Genomic DNA, 23,294 nt, shown 5'->3' with positions numbered 1-23,294 from the left:
TTAACAGTAAGACCTATAAAACCTGTTGCTTACCTGTTATTTAATTATAGCCATTACAGTTGCTTTAAACTAATAAAATAATAACAAAGTTATCTTCATTGCTTGTCCTCATTCCAGTTATATCACTTCTATTTTTAAAAACAGAGAAAATGGTAGTGGTAATGAACACATTATGGATAGAACTAGGGTTTGCAAAGAAACTGACAAAAATTTAAAATGGAAACAGATTGATTTAAGAAAGCTTACATTTTTGAACAAGGACTATTTTTAGCACTAAAGGTAACAGGCAGTGGGGACAATGCAAATGTAATATTTCTTGATCAAAAGATGGTAAAAATGGAAGCAGGACAATTCACAGCCTAAATCTATAAATCTTCTTAATGTACTAATTTATATCCTAATATACTTCTTAGCATAATATAAAAATTGTCTCTACAATTGTCACAAAACATAAGAGAATCAAAACAAGGCTAACTGTATTGAACATAGAACCTCCAGAAAAAGAAAATAATGACAACTGGAAATAGTACTCTTTTTCCAAAAATTTCTGGCTTACTTTCTCTTCTTTTTCTGTCTTCCAAATAACTTCTGGCTCTCCTCTCACTCTCAGGGTCTGGCTAATCGCTAATTCCTTTAGCCCCATTCTGTTTCCAGGTGTCCTTGGATAGCCTTGCTCTTCCCAATCAAGCTTCTGAAAATCTCTCCCAGATAATAACGTTCATGTCTCTAACCTCTCTCGGTTTTGTAGTTTCAAGTGGATGGCTACTCTACTTCTGCTTATGAGCACATGCATGCATATAATTTAAAATAATGTAAATAAGACACTGTGTACTTTAAAACAAGGTTCATGAGATGCATATAGATATATTAGTCATTATCAATCTCGTCATGATGGCACGACTCCAAGTGGAGTAGAGACTGGAGGTTCCAAGGACCCCCTCCTTCAGTTCAATTAATTTACCAGAGCCGCTGTCCCCTCCCTGGAGGTCAAGGGTGTGAGGATGAAAGTTCCAATCCTCTAATCACCTGGTTGCTTCCCCTGGCAACCAGACCCCATCCTTAGGTGTTTTCCAAACATCACCTCATTAACATAACAAAAGACACCTCTGTGGCTCTCAGCGAGCGCCTAAGAAATTCAAGGATTTTAGGAACTCTGTGGCAGAAACAGGGCCTAAGATCAAATACACATTTCTTACTATAAACTGCAATATCACAGTTCCCTAATATAACACGAACAACCTCCCAAATGATTGCTGCCATGCCATCTAAGGAGAAGAGCAGGGTTGAATTCCGGGCTTTCAACGTTAGGGTTTGCGTACTGCCGCAATTTTATTACTGTTTTAAAATACACTCGGCATTCATTATATGCCAGGCTCTGTGCAACATACTCTACCTACATTATTTTGATTAATTTCACAACTTTTGAGGTGGATATTATTATTATTATCCCATTCCACAGATGAGAACACCGCAGCTTGGAGATGCCATGTTGCCCAAGGGATTTGAGCGCAGGTCTGTTGACTCAAAGACATTTCAAAAAACTGACACTGACATTTTAAAAAACTGCAACCCCATACCCTCAAATAGACTTCCTAATTGCCTTTTCTGCTTTATTTCCCGCTTTTCACCATGTAATGTGCCTATATCTTTTATTTATTTGTTTATCTTCTGGTTCCCTGAGTAGAAGGTAAACTCCTGGGCAGGAATCTGGCCTATTTTGTATACACTGTTTCCCTCGTGCTTAACACAGAGCCCGGTAGTGCCTGTCACAGACTAAGTGCTCCATAAAGATTTGCTGAGTGCACGGATGATGTTTAAGGAAAAGGAGAAGGGTATTTTACAAAGTAATTACAAAAAACCCCACAAAACTACTTTGCCACAAGACTCCTCATTTCTGTGGTTTACCCTATGGACTGGAATCAGCTCTTGAAAAGTTTCTATTTTTTAAAAATAGTAGGATGATTTGTACATGCATTAAAACTGATGAAGTATAGAAATGTAAGGATTATCCAAATGATGGTTATGAGTGGAAATGAGAGCATTTAAGACTCTTTTGAAAACCAGTGGCAGCGCAGCCCACCTCATGTTATACCCAGCACATAAGTCAGTGGCTAATCTGAAATGTAGCAGCTACTCTGATAACCAACTGGCGAGATGCAATTATAACTCTAATCATAACACCGTAAGACTAGAAATAGTGTCATTCTGACAGGCTTCCTAGAATTAAGATATGCATCCTTTAAATCATATATTTTAAGTACCAGGTCTTTGGCACATAATTTAATTTATAGCATGAATTTGCAAAACAGAAACAATCCCATTTTGGGTGCCCTTTGGAGGACTATGCCATCTATAATAAAAATCCAAACAGTTGAATTATATTTTATTAAGTGAGTGAAATCCATAACCAAAATCTAACAGTTTTTATATTACAGAATGTATTTATGCCAAGATAAATACACAGGAAGCTCTTTCTTCTTAACTAATGTATATATTTGCTGGAATATATACATGCCCAAAGGGTCTAAAGTCCTTCGCTACAAATACTCTTGTCTTAATAATTGCACAATTTACCTTGTCATCAGGAAGTACGTGCCAGATAGATATTGTCTTTTCCTCCACTTCATTGTTGATAGACAAATACGAAGGTTGATAGATTTTGGTTGGTTCTAATATTAATACCTTGAAAATATAAGGCTAATATTAGTGACTTAAGATTTAAGCCATTTAGAGCTGTTATAACAACACTGCACTGACACAGGAGATTAACACATGAGGCTGAGTCCAACGCTGGAGTAAAACCATTTTAACTTCTGATTGTTGCTACCCCTATGAGTCCTTTGAGCATTTTATGGTATTAAACAATTATTATAAATTCCAATAATGCATCACCTTTCATTGCTAAAGAAATTAGAAATAAATGTTTGAAATCCATATGTTGGTTTGCTATCCCCAGGGAATCTACTAATTTTATATATATATATATATATATATATATACACACACACACACACACATGTATATATATATATATTCCAAAACTTTTGTTTTATCTTATAATCAATACAGAATCTTTTATTTTAGTTTTTAAAAAAATTTTATTTTTTTATAGTTAATTTACAATGTTTCAGGTGTACAGCAAACTGATTCAGTTACACAGATACATATCTATTCTTTTTCATATTCTTTTCCCATAATCTATTTCTATAAATATAAATGTGTCAAAGAAAGGCAGAAATGTGGTAAAACAAATAATTCTGTGCACAGAAAAGATTCCATATATAGAGTGTCACATACTTATTTTTGATTTTCTGCGGCCACACCTTATCATAAAGATGTAGTAGTATGGTTTTCATACCCTTATAAAGGGATTGAGAAATGATTTTGATTATTATTGAAAGAGTTTTATATATAAACCAAAGAAATGAATGTAGTTGCATGAAATAATAAAATGTTTTTGCACTGCCTTCAAGATAAGACCGGTGGGCCTCCCTGGTGGCGCAGTGGTTGAGAGTCCGCCTGCCGATGCAGGGGACACGGGTTCGTGCTCCGGTCCGGGAAGATCCCACATGCCGCGGAGCGGCTGGGCCCGTGAGCCATGGCCACTAAGCCTGCGCGTCCGGAGCCTGTGCTCCGCAATGGGAGAGGCCACAACAGTGAGAGGACCGCGTACCGAAAAGAAAGAAAAAAAAAAAAAGATAAGACCGGTATCTTTAATAATGATTTATTTAACTTTGTGAGAGAAAGAGACTTTAACTTTGCTCCTGTTTTGGAGATATATGAGGGATATATGACAAGTGAGATGAGAATCTCCATCAAAGGACTGGATGATGTATTATATTATTGCTAATATCTCATATTAGGAGCAAATAACATTAAAATACCACACGTGCCCTGATTTCAAAGGTGCTACAGATATTACCTATTTGTACAAACACTTAAAGGCACCTATCTAGCTCAAAATTTCTGTGCAGTTTTAAGTAGAAATACTTGGAAAGAAAAGAAAATACTTAACACTCAGAGAAACTGGAATACTTTTTCTTTAAGTTCAGGTACAGAGAACTAGAGAAAGGGGATTAGAAAGACAAAATTTTCTTTACTTGAGCATAAAAAACTTTAAGGGCATAAAGAATTCTTGGTCAGGCTCTAGCTATGAAAATAAGATGACATGTATCAAAATAAACACACAGTAAGAGCCCACTGGAGAACACAGTCTGATTCAGAAACATATTGTGTGAATCAAGGTCCAAATTCCCATCAACAGACAGCTAAGTGGCACCAATTAATAATAATGAAAATCATTAATATTCAATCTGAATTTGGCAGAAATGGTGCTCTCAAATCTGAGTATCCCAGTGTTTGTGAAATTAAAACGAATAATAGGGAATAAAAGGTGGGTTTCCCAAAATCGCACCCAAGTCACTCCGCTGACAATGAGAACATACCTTGTTCCCTAATGACGTGGCCTGCTATCTAACATTAGAAAAGCACAGCACAGGTTATCTCCTGTCTTCTTAAATGTTGGTGGTATTGTCTCAAATATTTCTAATAGATAAAATATGAACTATGTGTTTCTTATCTTGAGATAAGGAATAAAAACTGGTTGAAATTATTATTCTCTAATGCTTGCTGAGCCCTTTAAACTGGCCTTGAAACGACAAAATGTGAAGAATTTGTAGCACGTATTGTGGATGTCACAGAAAGCCTGAGAAAAGACAAGAAAAAAGGAGGCAATTTGACAAAACCAGCTAGATACAACTTAGTAGAGAGTATACACATTCTTGCTTTTAGTTTCTAGTCTTTTATATCGGTTAACATTACAATTAATGGCTAATGAAACTTCACTTATTGAAGTGTGAAGGAAGACAGCAAGGCCTGTAAACTCTGAAGAGCAGATATTAAGCAGAGGTACATATCTAAGCTCCTATAGCGTCTGTGAAAACACCACCTCCTCTTCTTCTTGCCTGACATTAAGTGATGGGTTGATGGTCTCCAATGTAGAACGGAAAGAAAATATACACAGAAGAGAGGTCAGGAAAAAGAATAAATCAACCTGAACTCAAATAATAATAAATCATGGGAGCTTTCATTTCCCAAAGAAACTTTCGTCTCTTTTCTTTTGCCCAGGGTCACACTTATTTCTTGGAACCATGAGAATGGATATGGTAGTGAGATAAATGAAGATAATTAAATTAAATATTTTCTTTTTCTTTTTTTTATATTTTATTTTTATACAGCAGGTTCTTATCTTTTTTATACATATTAGTGTATAAATGTCAACCCCAATCTCCCAATTCATCACACCACCACCACCACCACCCCACCCCGCTTTCCCCCCTTGGTTGTCCACATGTTTGTTCTCTGCATCTGTGTCTCTATTTCTGCCCTGCAAACTGGGTCATCTGTACCATTCTTCTAGGTTCCACATACATGCGTTAATATACAATATTTGTTTTTCTCTTTCTGACTTCACTCCGTTTGACAGTCTCTAGATTTATCCACGTCTCAACAAATGACCCAATTTCGTTCCTTTTTATGGCTGAGTAAAATTCCATTGTATATATGTACCATTTCTTCCTTATCCATTTGTCTGTCGATGGGCATTTAGGTTGCTTCCATGACCTGGCTATTGTAAATAGTGCTGCAATGAACACTGGGGTGCATCTGCCTTTTTTTTGCGGTACATGGGCCTCTCACTGTTGTGGCCTCTCCTGTTGTGGAGCACAGGCTCCAGACGCACAGGCTCAGCGGCCGTGGCTCATGGGCCTAGCCGCTCCGCAGCATGTGGGATCTTCCTGGACCGGGGCACGAACCCATGTCCTCTGCATCGGCAGGCGGACTCTCAACCACTGCGCCACCAGGGAAGCCTGCATGTGTCTTTTTGAATTATGGTTTTCTCTGGGTATATGCCCAGTAGTGGGACTGCTGGGTCATATGGTAATTCTATTTTTAGTTTTTTAAGGAAGCTCCATACTGTTTTCCATGGTGGCTGTATCAATTCACATTCCCACCAACAGTGCAGGAGGGTTCCCTTTTCTCCACACCCTCTCCAGCATTTGTTGTTTGTAGATTTTCTGATGATGCCCATTCTAACTGGTGTGAGGTGATACCTCATTGTAGTTTTGATTAGCATTTCTCTAATAATTAGTGATGCTGAGCAGCTTTTCATGTGCCTCTTGGCCATCCGTATGTCTTCTTTGGTGAGATGCCTATTAGGTCTTCTGCCCATTTTTTAATTGGGTTGTTTCTTTTTTTAATATTGAACTGGATGAGCTGTTTATATATTTTGGAGATTAATCGTTTGTCCATTGAATCATTTGCAAATATTTCTATTCAGAGAGTTGCCTTTTCATCTTGTTTATAGTATCCTTTGCTGTGCAAAAGCTTTTAAGTTTCATTAGGTCCCATTTGTTTATTTTTTTTTTTATTTTCATTTCTCTAGGAGGTGGGTCAAAAAAGATCTTGCTGTGATTTATGTCAAAGAGTGTTCTTCCTATGTTTTCCTCTAAGAGTTTTACAGTGTCCGGTCTTACAGTTAGGTCTTTAATCCATTTTGAGTCTATTTTTGTGGATGGTGTTATGGAGTGTTCTAATTTCATTCTTTTACATGTAGCTGTCCAGTTTTACCAGCACCACTTATTGAAGGGACTGTCTTTTCTCCATTGTATATCCTTGCCTCCTTTGTCATAGATTAGTTGACCATAGGTGTGTTGGTTTATCTGTGGGCTTTCTATCTTGTTCCATTGATCTATCTTTCTGTTTTTGTGCCCGTACTGTACTGTCTTGATTACTGTAGCTTTGTAGTATAGTCTGAAGTCAGGGAGTCTGATTCCCGCACCTCCGTTTTTTTCCCTCAAGACTGGTTTGGCTATTTGGGGTCTTTTGTGTCTCCATACAAATTTTAAGATTTTTTGTTCTAGTTCTGTAAAAAATGCCATTGGTAATTTGATAGGGATTGCACTGAATCTGTAGATTGCTTTGGGTAGTATAGTCATTTTCACAATATTGATTGTCCCAATCCAAGAACATGGTATATCTCTCCATCTGTTGGTATCATCTTTAATTTCTTTCACCAGTGTTTACAGTTTTCTGCATACAGGTCTTTTGTCTCCCTAGGTAGGTTTATTCCAAGGTATTTTTTATCCTTTGTGTTGCAATGGTACATGGGAGTGTTTCTTTAATTTCTCTTTCAGATTTTTCATCATTAGTGTATAGGAATGCAAGAGATTTCTGTGCATTAATTTTGTATCCTGCAACTTTACCAAATTCATTGATTAGCTCTAGTAGTTTTCTGGTGGCATCTTTAGGATTCTCTGTGTATACTATCATGTCATCTGCAAATAGTGACAGTTTTACTTTTTCTTTTCCAATCTGTATTCCTTTTATTTCTTCTTCTTCTCTGATTGCCGTAGCTAGGACTTCCAAAACTATGTTGAATAATAGTGGCGAGAGTGGACATCCTTGCCTTGTTCCTGATCTTAGAAGAAATGCTTTCAGTTTTTCACCATTGAGAATGATGTTTGCTGTGGATTTGTCATATATGGCTTTTATTATGTTGAGGTAGGTTCCCTCTATGCCCACTTTCTGGATAGTTTTTATCAAAAAATGGGTGTTGGGACTTCCTTGGTGGTGCAGTGGTTAAGAATCCGCCTGCCAAAGCAGGGGGACTCGGGTTTGAGCCCTGGTCTGGGAAGATCCCACATGCCGCGGAGCAACTAAGCCTGTGTGTCATAACTACTGAGCCTGCGCTCTAGAGTCTGTGAGCCACAACTACTGAAGCCCGCGTGCCTAGAGCATGTGCTCCACAACAAGAGAAGCCACTGCAACGAGAAGCTTGTGCACCGCAACAGAGTAGACCCCGTTCACCGCAACTAGAGAAAGCCTGCGCAGAGCTGCAAAGATCCAACGCAGCCATAAATAAATAAATTTATTTTAAAAAAAACGGTGTTGAATTTTTTCAAAAGTTTTTTCTGCATCCATTGAGATGATCATATGGTTTTTATTCTTCAGTTTGTTAATATGCTATATCACATTGATTGATTTGTGTATATTGAAGAATTCTTGCATCCTTGGGTTAAATCCCAGTTGGTCATTGTATATGATTATCACATTGATAGATTTGCGTATATTGAAGAATCCTTGCATTCCTGGAATAAACCCCACTTGATCATGGTGTATGATCCTTTTAATGTGTTGTTGGATTCTGTTTGCTAGTATTTTGTGGAGTATTTTTGTATCTATATTACTCAGCAATATTGGTCTGTAATCTTCTTTTCTTGTAGCATCCTTGTCTGGTTTTGGTATCAGGATGATGGTGGCCTTGTAGAATGAGTATGGGAGTGTTCCTTCCTCTGCAATTTTTTGGAGTTTGAGAAGAATGGGTGTTAATTCTTCTCTGAATGTTTGATAGAATTTAGCTGTGAAGCCATCTGGTTCTGGACTTTTGTTTGTTGGAAAATTTTTGATCAGAGTTTCAATTTCATTACTTGTGATCGGTCTGTTCATATTTTCTATTTCTTCCTGGTTCAGTCTTGAAAGGTTAAACCTTTCTAAGAATTTGTCCATTTCTTCCAGGTTGTCCATTTTATTGGCATAGAGTTGCTTGTAGTAGTCTCTTAGGATGCTTTGTATTTCTGCGGTGTCTGTTGTAACTTCTCCTTTTTCATTTCTAGTTTTATTGATTGAGTCCTCTCCCTCTTTTTCTTGATGAGTCTGGCTAAAGGTTTATCAATTTTGCTTCTCAGTGAGCCAGCTTTTAGTTTTATTGATCTTTGGTATTGTTTTTCTTTTGTTTCTATTTCATTTATTTCTGCTCTGATCTTTATGATTTCTTTCCATCTACTAACTTGGAGTTTTGTTTGTTCTTCTTTCTCTAGTTCCTTTAGGTGTAAGGTTAGATTGTTTATTTGAGATTTTTCTTGTTTCTTGAGGTAGGTTTGTATAGCTATAAACTTCCCTCTTAGAACTGCTTTTGCTGCATCTCATAGGTTTTGGATCGTCATGTTTTCGTTGTCATTTGTCTCTAGGTATTTTTTGATTTCCTCCTTGATTTCTTCAGTGACCTCTTGGTTATTTAGTAACGTATTGTTTAGCCTCCATGTGTTTGTGTTTTTTATGTTTTTTTCCCTGTTATTCATTTCTAATCTCATAGCGTTTTGGTCAGAAAAGATGCTTGATATGATTTCCATTTTCTTAAATTTACCAAGGCTTGATTTGTGACCCAGGGTGTGATCTATCCTAGAGAATGTTCCATGTGTACTTGAGAAGAAAGTGTAATCTGCTGTTTTCGGATGGAATGTCCCATAAATATCAATTAAATCTATTTGGTCTATTGTGTCATTTTAAGCTTGTGTTTCCTTATTAATTTTCTGTCTGGATGATCTGTCCATTGGTGTAAGTGAGGTGTTAAAGTCCCCCACTACCACCGTTTTACTGTCAATTTCCTCTTTTATAGGTGTTAGCATTTGCCTTACGTACTGAAGTGCTCCTATGTTGGGTGCATATATATTTATAATTGTTGTATCTTCTTCTTGGATTGATCCCTTGATCATTATGTAGTGTCCTTCTTTGTCTCTTGCAACATTCTTTATTTTAAAGTCTCTTTTATCTGATATGAGTATTGCTACTCCAGCTTTCTTTTGATTTCCATTTGCATGGAATATCTTTTTCCATCCCCTCACTTTCAGACTATATGTGTTCCTAGGTATGAAGTGGGTCCCTTGTAGACAGCATATATATGGGTCTTGTTTTTGTATCCATTCAGCGAGCCTGTGTCCTTTGGTTGGAGCATTTAATCCATTCACATTTAAGGTAATTATCCACATGTATGTTGCTGTCACCATTTTCTTAATTGTTTCTGCATTTGTTTTTGTAAGTCCTCTTCTTGTCTTGTGTTTCCCACTTAGAGAAGTTTCTTTAGCATTTGTGGGGCTGAGTTCCCTCCCTGTTGATTGTTTTGCCTGAGGAGCCCAGCACTGGAGGCTACAGGCTCTTTGGTGGGGCTCATGGCAGCCCTGAGGAGGGCTCCTGCCAAGGAGCACTTCCGGGAACTTCTTCTGCCAGTGTCCTTGCCCTCATGGTGAGACAAAGCCACCCCCCACCTCTGCAGGAGACCCTCCAACACTAGCAGGTAGGTCTGGTTCAGTCTCCTATGGGGTCACTGTTCCTTCCCCCTGGGTCCTGATGCGCACACTACTTTGTGTGTGCCCTCCAAGAGTGGAGTCTCTGTTTCCCCCAGTCCTGTCGAAGTCCTGCAATCAAATCCCGCTAGGCTTCGAAGTCTGAAGTCTGTCTCATATGCTTTCATTACCAGACTAGTTCCAACAATAATATTTGTCCATATAGGCAAAGAAATATTTATTTCAAACTGACATTGGATCACCCTTCAAACCCTTAAATTAACACTTAGCTGCAAAATAGATTACTTCTCAATAATATTCACACCAGTAGCATTATTTGTTACGTGGTCCATTATGGAGTTCTCAATATGATACATACACTCAGATCCCTACATTAACTGGTTCTTCAAAGGAATCTGGGAACTCCTCCTCCTTTTGCTGGACCCCCAGGTTGGGAAGCCTGACGTGGGGCTCAGAACCTTCACTCCAGTGGGTGGGCTTCTGTGGTATAACTGTTCTCCGGTTTTTGAGTCACCTACATAGCAGTTATGGGATTTGATTTTACTGTGATTGCACCCCTCCTACAGTCTCATTGTGGCTTCTCCTTTGTCTTTGGATGTGGGGTATCTTTTCTGGTGAGTTCCAGTGTCTTCCTGTTGATGACTGTTCAGCAGTTAATTGTGATTCTGGTGCTTTTGCAAGAGGGAGTGCTCGCACGTCCTTCAATTCTGCCATCTTGACCCAATCTCCCCGAAATATTTTCTAATATAAGTAACCTGGTCAAACCCACTTCCAAAGAAGGATAAGGTAAATCACCCCAATCAAGACCTATCGCAGCCTTCACAAGTGTGAGCTACAGAAGCTGCTACTCTAAGGACACGAAGAGTTATAGTGACTGACGCAGAACCACAGGCACTAGAAGCTTGCCTTTCTCTATGCAGTAGAGCATGGGCAGCAAATTCCAGTGATTTCAGGGAGTGAGTGGAAAAGGTGAGTGAGTGAAGCAGGATGAATGGGACTGTAATTGACCTCTTAAATGGTAGCATCCAGTTGGCTCAGGAGATTGCTGCTTTTGGAGAATGCAGTTACGAATTCCCCATCCCTTTAATTTTTCAAGAGTAGTTAAGGATTTGGATTTTTATGTGAATTCTCCTTATTTTTCATTTGACGCTTTATAAACTTTATTTTTCAACTGAAATACTCCACCTTTCCATCCATTTTGTCCATCTTTTCCTTTATTTTCCTTAAAACTGTATTATACTTATGTGACGTCCTTACCTGGGAACTACAACATGAGAATCACCTTGGGGAATACCTCTATTGGCTGATTTTAGCTCTTATGTCACTTTTTCCTGCTCCTTAGAATGTCTAGTAATCTTTAATACATCTGAATGACACATTGCAGAGGCTCAGGATAATATCTTTCCAAAGTTTTTGTGTTTTTTTTCACCTACGTAACAGTTAAATTATCAGTGTATGATCTTGATCTTATCAAGGCATACTTTTATTGCAGCTTTGTTTTAGTTTTGCCTTTACTTGTAAAGCATGGGCTCTATACTCTCAACTAGATGCTTTGTGGACCACAGTCTGGGCTCAAAGTCCAACATCTTATCCCTGCATTATTTATTCTCTGGAATACCTGCAGACTTGTCAGCCTTCCAAAAGATGCTCTCTGCCACTTCTGGTCCTGATCTCCTAATCAGCAAGGGAACTTACCTTGATAAAGTTTATTTAAGCCATGTAGGTTTCATCCAAAACCCAATTTTAATCAAATATTGGGACTGGAATTTGTGTTTATTCAGGACATGCTTACTCCTCGTTCACACCGTCGAGGAGGTGCCCTAGGGCTCAAGGGAAATACGCAGGCAGAATCCTGGGGCTCACTTGTCAAGGCTCCCCCTTCTCCAACACCCTGTCCCTCATATTCCAGCTGTCTTAGGATCCTGAACACTGATCCCTGCCGGTGCTGCCCAGGGAGAAGCCACCTCCTTGGGCTGCAGCCAGAAAAATGACCTTAGTGAAAAAAGAAGAGGTGAAGGTGGGACTCAGCTCTAGTACCTCCCCTCTCAAGGATGGCAGCCCTCACATGATTGCTGTTTAATGCCTGCAAACAGTTGTTTTATATATTTTGGTGGTTTCCTTTGATAAGTTGTAAAATGTGCTTTCCCAAGAAGAGATTATCTCAGATTTACAGCGATTTATAGCAGTATCAAGACCATTTACTCCCTCACAGCCAGCACAGAAGGTTCAACTCTCTTCATTTTTAAATGTTGGCAACAAATTCTTCTCTTTTTTTAAAATCACTGAGTGGTCTTTTAAACATATGAACTTAATTATGTGTACAAACTCACGCATAATAAGAGAAATACTAACTCAAACGACCCCAATATACCATTTTTCATCTACACATTTAGCAAAAGTACAAATCTGATAAATACACTTGTTTGGAGAGACTTTGTGAAAGCAGGTAGCTTCATGTATTGCCAGTGGGAATGTCAATTGATATCATCCCTACAGAAGGCAACATGCAATATGAATCTATTCCACTTCTGGGAATTTATCCTACACATATATTTGCACACATGCAAAATGGCAGAGGTACAATGGTGTCTTGTGTTAATTTGCATTTTTTGGCTACCTAGTGAGGTTACTTACCTTTTCATAGGATTTGACCATTTTTCTGTTTCTCTTGCTTATCAGTCTGTAGGAGTTGTTTTTGTTTGTTTTGTTTTTTTGCATATTCGACAAATTGATCCTTTTGCAGCACTAGTATTAAGTATTCTCTCCCTATCTAGCATTTGCCATGTTTATGGTGGATTTTTTTTTAAGGTGAACAAAAACTTGAATTTTTAATGAAACCAAATTGGTCAATGTTTGCCTATAAGCCTTTGGGGCTTATAGGTCCCTTTCTGGCTTAAGAAAGCCTCTCTTTCCTGGAGTATATACCTATATTCTCCTAGCTTCTCTCTTATTATTTTCTGGTTTTATTTTTTTTATATTCACCTTATGACAGACTAATTCATGTTAAAGTAATTTAAATTAGCTCAGAATAGCTAATATGAGTGGTTTCCTCTCATAGCCAACTTTCTTAGTCCAGCAACAGTTGATTAAATACTTCAGTTCTGTGCTGTCTTCTTTCACTACCATGTTTACTACCATCAGAGCACCAGCTAAAGGCAAGCTGCCAGCTCACTCTGAGATAAGTATTTTCCTAGACTACACATTATCTAGGCTAGAAAATAGAGTGAAGTGTTTTAGTTTGAAAGGCTTTTCAACTAAAGATCCTGCTGAGCTTACGGCTTCATCTGGAAGCAAGAGTAAAAGAAGAGAGTTAATGCCAGTGATGGATTTAATTAAATGAAACATTTGATCCTACCAACGAGAACTAGAAAACAAGGTTTTATAAAAAGAATTGAAAAAATAATTGAGAGTTGTCACCACCTCTGAGTATGAAAGACTGAGACAAAGAGAGCTCAAAACAGAGAGATTTATGGCATCACTTTGACATGGGAAGAGATCTGTGTACACAGTCAGTTACCAGTAATTCTTGAACTGGATACTAAAGCTATATTGCTTTGGATGGTATTCCAAGACCTACCAGTATGGGGATGGCACCAGCTGAGATGGACAACATATTTTTAAAGTGTGTGTGTGTGTGTGTGTGTGTGTGTGTGTGTGTGTGTGTGTGAGAGAGAGATACATTTAAATATGTAAATTTGATAGAGACTAGCCAAAATGAGATGCAGACCAGAACCTATAAGGCATCATTTCCCATCCTCTAAAGCACTGTAAAAAGTGACTGGGGACACTGCATCTAACTCTGACCCACATGGGTAGTAAGTGGTAGTGATGGAGTAACAATGCAGGTGAGCCTGACACTTTTCACCACAATAATGTTGATGATATTGATGCTGACAATGTCAACAAAACTGTAGTACGAATGAAAAACAGCCATTCATCTGGTCTGAAGAGATATCTTGACTTCCTGAGCTAAGAGATAATCTTTTCTTGGGAAAGCACACGTTACAACTTATCAAAGGAAACCAACAAGTTTCATGGAAAAAAAACATGAAAATGTATCTTATTTCTCTGATTGTGAGAAGTTATTTTAAAAAGTAATCTAAAGCAAACCAATTTGTAGAAAATAAATATATTAACCAGATGACCATCTTCATTTTAGGGCATGAAAACCAGCACATTAATATAGTCACAATCACAAGTGCAAGATGTTCTTTAAATAAAGGAAACAAAACATAAATGTCCTTAGAGTTACGTGAAGAGTACTTACTGGAAACCTAACTACAGTGACATCTGTCTTTGTGGCCTCAACCAGGAAATCCATCCAGAAGTCCACAAGTTCCTGCTTGGCCACGGGCTGTTCTGAAGTCAGTTTCACAAAATGCTTATATATCAAAATCGTCTCTACAATAGACTTGAGGTACCTAAAAAAAATCAAAAGATATAAGACACATAATAGGCAAATGTAGAACCACCTGTTCCATCTATCCCAGTTTTACTCTGTAAATGTAATTTAAATATGGCATTAATAATTATGCATGCCAAGTCACTAAACTTTATTATTTGTTATATGTCATGTACTATCACATGTTATCTCACTTAAATCTCACAAAAATTCAGTAAAGTAGGCCATTTTACCTCCATTGTAAAGATGAGGAAACAGGTTTAGACAACTTAAGTAACTTGGACTGAACAATACACCTACTTAAAACATGACTTTTAAAGTAATGCCTATTCTATTCAAGAAAGTGGTTAATGCATTTGTTTTAAAATATGCTCCCTTGAGAAAGCTTTTCTAAGTAGACCGATCATAAGGGATATTATTTTGCTCTAAAGTAACTCAGCTCATATATATTATACAAATATCCTCAAACCTTAAGACAGATGGTGCCTCAAAGGAAAAAGTCAGGAAAAAATGAGGAGCAAGATAATTATATGAGATAATGGGTAAGCAAGCACTTTGTAAACTACAGACATGGAAGTTAACATCAAGCTAATGGAAACAAAGCATTGTTTTGTGGTTGTTATTACTATTGCATAAAATAACGTCTGTTTTCTTGTCAACAGAGGCCAAGACACCTCAGACCAAAGCTCTTTATAACCATGCTTCAGTCTCCTCTTCGGCCATCATCGGAATGGTCACATAAAGAAATAACCAACTTGACTGCATGTAAACGTGTGCATTTATTGGTTCAGTTATCTTCATGCCATTTGCTGAACGCCTGCCGTCGACATTGCTACTGACAGTACAGCCCTGTCCTCAAGCTGCACATGGTGTTGAGGAGACAGAAATGTAACAGGTATTATAGCACCATGAAATAAATGCCCACAGAGCTGTAACTCACAGAGATACGACTAACAAAAGTCATACAGTCAGTATCAATAGAGATATGACTGAAGAACGACGGAAACACGAAAGAAGAAAATTTCCGGAGATGAAAGAATCACAGTGTATGTAACAGCATCCACCATCGTCTCTCTGGGTGTGGGGAAGGGTTTTAGGCCAGCATGTGATTTCTGAGCTGATGTGATTTGCGAGTGTTCCCCAGGTGGAGAAGAGGGCTGGAAGACGATGCTCAGTGTGTGCTGAGACACAATGGCATGACATCAGAAACTGGCATGTTCAGAGTAAATAGAGAGCAGCATAAACCTAGGGGTGTGACAAGAGCTGAGGTTTAATGACTCAGGGCAAATCTTGTTTGCCACACCAAGGAGGTGGACTTTATCCCTTAGGCTGTGAGGAGCCATTAATCTACGCTGATTTAAAGATTTCAGTGGAGGGGAAGGGTCAAACATGCATTTTAGAAAGATCACTATGAGAGCAATGCTGGGGAGGATTTGCTAATAAAGGAGATCTGAAAGTAAGGAAATGCTTTAAGAAGCCATGAAGGTCTACCATGGTGGGAATTTCCTCAAATGGTCCCTCTGATGAAAAGAAGTCAGTGGCCTGAGCTCTGAGCTTTTCTTGATATCACAGTTAACCTTTAAAAGTCTTTACAGCTAATGGTCAATCATTACATGTGATGCACGATAAAATTAGCATTCAAAAACAGTCCTGGGCTTCCCTGGGGGCGCAGTGGTTGAGAGTCCGCCTGCCGATGCAGGGGACACGGGTTCGTGCCCCGGTCTGGGAAGATCCCACATGCCGTGGAGCGGCTGGGCCCGTGAGCCATGGCCGCTGAGCCTGCGCGTCCGGAGCCTGTGCTCCGCAACGGGAGAGGCCACAACAGTGAGAGGCCCGTGTACTGCAAAAAAAAAAAAAAAAAAAAAAAAAAAACAGTCCTAAATGCAGATGGAATTTTGTTTTCATCTCTCCAGTTACCACATCCATAGTGATGAGACCTGGGTACATCCCAAGAAAAATTTGAAATTAGAAAAACACACATAATATAGGAAACATCTAAATGTGTCAGTAAACCCTGAGTAAAAAGAAGTGAAAATCAAGAATGAGAATTCCAAAAGTGAGATTAGATCACGAAGGAAACAAAGGGCACGTGTTTGCAGCAGGGGCTGGGAAGGCTGAGATGGAAGCTTGTGAATCTGCTGATTAGAGTTGCAGGTGTAAAATTCGAGGCCTTTGCATGATTCAAGTGGGTGACACTGCCCAACCTAGGCTAGCAGGTTGGTCAGTGTGATGGAAAAGCTAAGCTTGGTGGCTGGTGGACATACCTGTGTCCAAAGCCATCAGAACCTACATATAACACATTTTATTTACGAGCATCAATCACTTTTTCCTCTAGATTCTGCATTTTATTCTCTAAGCAAATAAAATCCCCTAATTGTCAGTTCAACAGATTTAACGATTTAGAAACAAGTGATAGGAGCTTTTATCAAAAATAACTGTACGAACACCTAACAATTTACTATTACCATGCAGGTGTCTTCAGTTTAAAAAGCTTTTCAGATGCTTGAATGACTCTCAAGTGGTCATTGGCCAGGACACTTGCTCCCAGGAAAAATCCAACTTCCCAGTAGCTCTGGAGCTTTTCCAAGTTTCCCTTTTTACCAAGAAGGCTACTGAGCTTCACCCCTAGAAGATAAAAAGGAAGAATAACTTTACAACACATGGCAGGCAGGCAGAGCTGATGTTTTATTAAAAAGCAAAACTAAGCTTTCATTCCTCCTTTCAGATTAAAATAGTTTTGTTAAGTTTCTGATTCTAAAAAGGGCTTAAGTTCACTGTAAAAAAAAAAGCAGACTAATCAGAAAGGTACACAGAAGCAAGTGAAAATTTCCCTCAATTTGAAAACCACAAAATAACTGTCAGTGTCACACTGATGTACATCATTCTAGAATTTTTATATATGCATATATGCATAAATGAAAAGGTGATAACACTCAACCTCTTGCTGTGTAACCTTCTTTCCCTTACTATATCATGGATTCTTTAATTACTTGAAAGGGAAATACACAGAAATTCTATCCATCAGGTGAAGTATAAATGTATACAGCATATATAGTTTACAAGAGTAAAATGCTATAATAATTATGCAAAAACACTTATACACTTACAAAGTTAAAGAAATAAGGAAACTGACAAATAACACTGTCTTGAATACTGTGGCTTTGTAACAAGACTTGAAATCAGGTCATGTAAATCCTCCAACTTTGTTCTTTTTTAACATTGTTTTGTTACTTCTGGGTTCTTTGCATTTCATTCTAACTTTTTATCTCTACTCTGCCTTGTATTATTTTTGCATTTGGAAGGATTTGTTTGCTTAAAAAAATATATATCTCTGTAGAATTGCCACTAACATCCATAACATATGACAGGAAAGTTACTAAATGTCAGGAAGGTTATCTGAGATTTGGGAGTAAGGTAAAAATGTGGAACATGTCATTTCAATATCATATGCAGGCATAAGGCCACTCTAGGACTGTCCGGGGAAAGTGTAGCTAAGTTCATCTCACTATTTATTAACGATCTTAGAGAAGTTTACCTGTTAACTTGTATAATATGTTTTTGTTCAGGAGAGATGTAAATAATTTCTGCCTACTTAAACAGTGAATCCCTAAGATTTATAACCTGTTGGACATAAACAAGCTTTTTAAAACAATCAAACTCGGATATCTGATTCTAACATTTCTTTCTTCAATTATGAATACCCTAGCTTCTTAAATAAACTTTAAACGGGACATAGCCTCTTACTGTTTCCATGTTAACTGAATTAAATAGAATAATATTTTATATTTTCTGAGAGTCATAAATTTATCTTTTTTGAAAATTATACTTTAACAAAACAAAACAGCCTTTAAAAACCTTTATGCTGGGCTTCCCTGGTGGCGCAGTGGTTGAGAGTCCGCCTGCCGATGTAGGGGACACGGGTTCGTGCCCCAGTCTGGGAAGATCCCACATGCCATGGAGTGGCTGGGCCTGTGAGCCATGGCCACTGAGCCTGCGTGTCCGGAGCCTGTGCTCCGCAACGGGAGAGGCCACAACAGTGAAAGGCCCGCATACCGCAAAAAAACAAAACAAAGAAAACCCCACAAACTTTATGCTGCTTTTTATCATATAATTCCACTTAAGCCAAGAAACTTCTAGGAAGAAGTCCATCTGGGAATTCTTCACATTTTGAGATGATAAATTAAAAAGAACGGCTTTGCCACCTTAAAATTTCATGAAATGAGAAAAATTACACGTGTGTATGCAACAACATCCATGATCTCCTATCTGGACATAAAAAATACAACAAATACAAATGGAAGAAGAAAGTGCAGGGGGGAAATCAGACACTAAAAATGTGTCTCTATCAACCTCAGTTGAAAATGAATTCTCTTTTTTGTGTCATACTTGGGAACAATGAATGCAGAACTGATCTAGCGCCAAACCATTTAAACATTTAAATAGGGACTATGAAAGTGTTTAATAGTGAAATTCCAATATTAGTTTTAAAATAAAATTTCAGGTTTATTCATGCTTCCCAGAAGTTCATTCTATGAGGGTGATATTAACGTTAGCCTTGGCATAAATTTGTCACATGATTGTTACCCTAAGCCATTCAGCATTCAGACAAAAAAAATTTTTTTAAATGGCAAATAGTATTTTAGTATATGGATGGGTCATTTTAATTTCCCCAAATGCAGATGGTGGCTGCTTTTTATTACTATAAACATTCTTACACACGTCGCTTTGTGCACTTGTTCAATTACTTCTTTGTAATAAAGTCCTAAACCTGGACTTGTTAGGGACAGAAGATATGCCCATTTTAAGTGCTGATATTACGGACACTATCACGTCCTTTCATCTTTGCCAATATGATGGAGGAAAAAGGAAACATTGTCTTTTTAAACCACTTATTTCACATTCACCATATCAGGTGGCACACGTCCAGCCATCCCACCATTAGGGATGCTGGTTGGATCACTGACAGCTGGATCCCTCGAGGGAATATATACAATGAATTGTATGGGAACGTTTGTTCCTTTGTTATTAACAAGCAATCTGTGGGTGAGCTTTGGTATCATGTAAATATGGCAAATGAAAATTTAAAAAAATAAGCATCTTAATGGTTTTAGTTCTAATTGATGATCCTTGTCAGAACCATTATTTTAATATCACTAGCATTATCAACTTTATCACTCCTTCTACTTTATTAGCTAGCATTCTTTTGAAGAATACATTCTCCTGAAGAATATACAGTTAGTATGTAGCATGTCTTAAGAAGAGCTTTACCTCCTCAACTGGATGAACTATAGTATCCCTTTAAAAGGAAGGGAAAGTACTGAGTTTTTTTCCTTAAAATTTTCAATTTTCTAAGAATTTGGTCACTTCCATAGATGGCAAGTGAGTTGTTTTGTGGTTGGTGACGCGTTTTGTTTTAGTTTTGATTTCTTTTTCTTGTTTATCCTTTTAGACTCATGGATTTTTATATTCAGTAATACAAATTTTATTTTAATAGCTCCCTGAAAATAAGATTCAAATAGTGGTTTGTCTCAATTCCAATCACACTGTTCTTTTATTACATCATCATCTCATAAAGTGTCTCATGGTTGAAAAATTCCACAGAAGATGGGAGAATCATCTTTTATTTAGCTGAAGTTTGAATATTAATTTTAAGGCTTGTGAAGCTGAAAAAAGGATAAAGATGTAAGAAGCGGTACTGTGTTTTTAAATCCTAGTTCTAAATAGTACAAACATCAGTGATTATTCAAAAACTGGGAAATTAAAACACAGATCATGAAGCAATTAGTCATAACCTCAAACAAACACACAACTAGAATTAAGAGTCTTTGGGCAACAGATTATGACAGCTAAGAACTGTTCTTACATTAGAGTTCTTAAAGTTAAGATGATATGTTTGGAAAGCCTCAGATTTAGTGATCTTCTTATGACATCTTAATCTTTAATTGCTTATCATTTATGAATAAATCAAATTTCAAAATACAACTAAAGAAAAGATTTTATAAATTAAAGTCTGATTACTATCAGAACTCAGGAACTCAGAATAATTTGTATATTTGCAGGGGACCAATAATAAAAAAAGTGGGAGAAGATATAAATTACTAAAAATTTTGATTAAAAAGAGAATGCAACTTATATTTTTAAATATGCCAGATATGTTATCAATCTTTTTTTATTACATACTATTACTAATAAAATTATTATATTAAAATATTCATTTATTTAGTCAAACTATTTTCCTTGAAAATCCCTTTAACTCTATTTTACCATATAAATATTAACTTTAGGTCAACCTATGTTGGTTAGCATAATTTGTGATTGAGTAGAATCTAAATTAGTGAGTTTTAATTGCCTTTTAGTTTTTAAGGACATATAATTTAGAGTGTATATCACAGTATTTTAGAAGCCTAAAACTTAGCTCTTATGGGAACTAAAAATTTATTGTCAAGTCAGATTTTAAGTCTGTGTATGTTTTGCAATTTCCAAAATTAAAAATTCAACTTCAAATGCTTTCAAATGTTTGTTCAACATGTATTATGAATCAGCTCTTCTTGGAAAAAATTGAAGTGTGTTTCCTTTACAAAGTTACATTAATCACAGTTCCTCAAACCTCAGAGTGCCGACCATCCTTTTTCTTTCCCCCAGCTTTTGAAAGGTATAATTGACATAGCACTGTGTAAGTTTAAGGCGCACAATGTGTTGATTTGATACACTTATATCTGGCAAAATGATCACACTGTAGCCTTAGCTCACACCTCCAACATGTCATATAATTTCCACTTCTTTTTTGTGGTGAGAACATTTAAGATCTACTGACCATTTTAATCTACATTTAACTTAAAAATGAGAATTTAGAATAGGTACATTTCAAACCACTATGTTACTGCTCTACTTACACATGCAAATCAGTGTCAAATTCTGTGATGATCTGCAGGCTTCAACCTCAAGTTCAAGAACAGAGCAATACAAATCATTTTTAGATCACTGATGCATAAGGAGTTTTGGCTAGTGTAGAGTTTTTTAAATAACCTTAGATGTAGAATTTTATTATAATTTAATTATAATAAATAATTATTTATAATAAAATAATTATATTTATGAAAAGTGTATATTTTACTGATTTCATTTTCCAACTAAAAATATTATTTCAAATAAAACTTTGTGCATTGAATACCACTGCAATCCAGCAGCAACAACCATTGTATCATTCTTTTAGTCTGCGTCTTTTAAAACGTACTTAATACTCAAACGTTACTTGCCTCAAAGATTTCCCGGAACATCATATAAGGCCATTTTATTAGTCTTTCCCAAATAATGTAAAAAAAAGTCCAGGGCTCATTTTTTCTTATGACAAATTAAACAAAACATTTCTCCAGTTAAAAATCTTAAAGGAAAAGTTTCTTCTACAATTCATAGCTTAACCAAGATAAATTTTTTTCCTCTACAAAAAATATGGCAAACTATTTCTATGTCTGTAGTAAAAACTCCTCCAAGAGTTGTAAAGGGTCTCTGAAAGAGAGGGGTTAGACACTCAAAAGAGAGCAAAATCTGATTACCTTAGATAGTATTCAATATCTAGAACCTTAAAAAATGTTATCAAAGCCAGAACCAAGGAAATCACACAGAATTTGTTCACTGAGATATCCTAATCTTCAAAAATTCCAAAGAAGGGTCAGCATATGAGACAATGACCACTGATAAAAGGGAAAAAAGCACATTCTATCAATGGCTACAATTCAGAGATGGTCTCTGAGGAGACCAGTCACTGCCAAGACTGCCATCTGCTTGACCTGTTGTTCTAGGGGTTTGGGAGGCTCCACCTCCGACAAAACTGAAATCATACGGGCAGGTGTACAAGAAACAGAAACAGGAAATATCAGAGTTTCCTTCCTCCCTTTCTTTCTTTCTTTCTTTCAGCCCCAGGAAAGCAAAATCAATCTAAGATAGGAAACTTCCCTGATGTTCCACAAAACACTACCTTATTTGGCAGTTGAGGGCTGAATGCAGAGCCCATATTTTTAATTAGTTTGAGCTGGAATTAAAAATATCAGGTAAAATAAACTAAAAACTGAACTACAACCCAGTGTCAGGATTTTGCACAACAATATGAAACATTAAATAAGGAGATGTAATTTGTTTTTTAGGAAGTCAGATGGGACAGAAAGCAAAGGGACTATCTATCAAAGATTCTTTTTCTTTGTATCGCTCGGTACAGTTTCTTGATTTCCATGGAAAGCGTCAAGCTGTAATTACCAACTTTTCGGAGCTCAAAGGAAGATTCGAACTGGTGCCCAGATGCCAGGAGGAGGACCGCATAATTAATTCCTGACTGTAGTGTTGGCTCAGATTCAAATGCCTTTTTGAACCTATAAAAAAACACACACACACACACACAAATGTACAAGTTTACTTTTTCAGTCATGAAAGTTTGAGTTTGCAATAGCTTCTGTTTGCATAACTCCAAGGCCCGAGCAAGTAAAAATATTCCACGGCTTTCACCCCAGAATCTAGTGTGCTATTAGGATTTAATGCTTAAGTGACTGTATACCCTCACCCTCAGCAACATGGCATTCCCCTCACTTACCTCAGCCTCATCATAGCATCTCCAGTCTTTAAAAAAATCCTCTTTTCAAAGTCTTCCAGAAATGTGAGAGAGCGTGTGTGTGTGCGCAAACAGTGAAAATTTAAAGATAAGAACCCTGTACATATTTTAAGTAGTTTTTAAAAGATTCAAAAATACACAAAGCAAATATATA

At 37.2% G+C, this 23,294-nt stretch overlaps 1 protein-coding gene across 2 annotated transcripts in view; it reads right to left on the bottom strand.

Moving 5' to 3' along the window:
* Positions 1–23,294, bottom strand: part of MAP3K5 (mitogen-activated protein kinase kinase kinase 5) — a 212,032-nt gene that overhangs the window by 74,515 nt on the left and 114,223 nt on the right. For both annotated transcript variants that reach the window (XM_024759046.1, XM_024759045.1), the window contains exons 8-11: positions 22,792–22,904; positions 17,007–17,166; positions 14,407–14,560; positions 2,575–2,682 (exon numbers count right to left, since the gene is read on the bottom strand). In XM_024759046.1, the coding sequence (XP_024614814.1) occupies positions 2,575–2,682; positions 14,407–14,560; positions 17,007–17,166; positions 22,792–22,904 (535 nt within the window). The remainder of the gene's footprint in view (positions 1–2,574; positions 2,683–14,406; positions 14,561–17,006; positions 17,167–22,791; positions 22,905–23,294) is intronic.

Source organism: Neophocaena asiaeorientalis, unplaced genomic scaffold, assembly GCF_003031525.2.
Source record: "Neophocaena asiaeorientalis asiaeorientalis breed wild unplaced genomic scaffold, Neophocaena_asiaeorientalis_V1.1 scaffold5, whole genome shotgun sequence".
NCBI lineage: Eukaryota > Metazoa > Chordata > Mammalia > Artiodactyla > Phocoenidae > Neophocaena > Neophocaena asiaeorientalis.
This window is presented reverse-complemented; position numbering and strand designations above follow the sequence as displayed.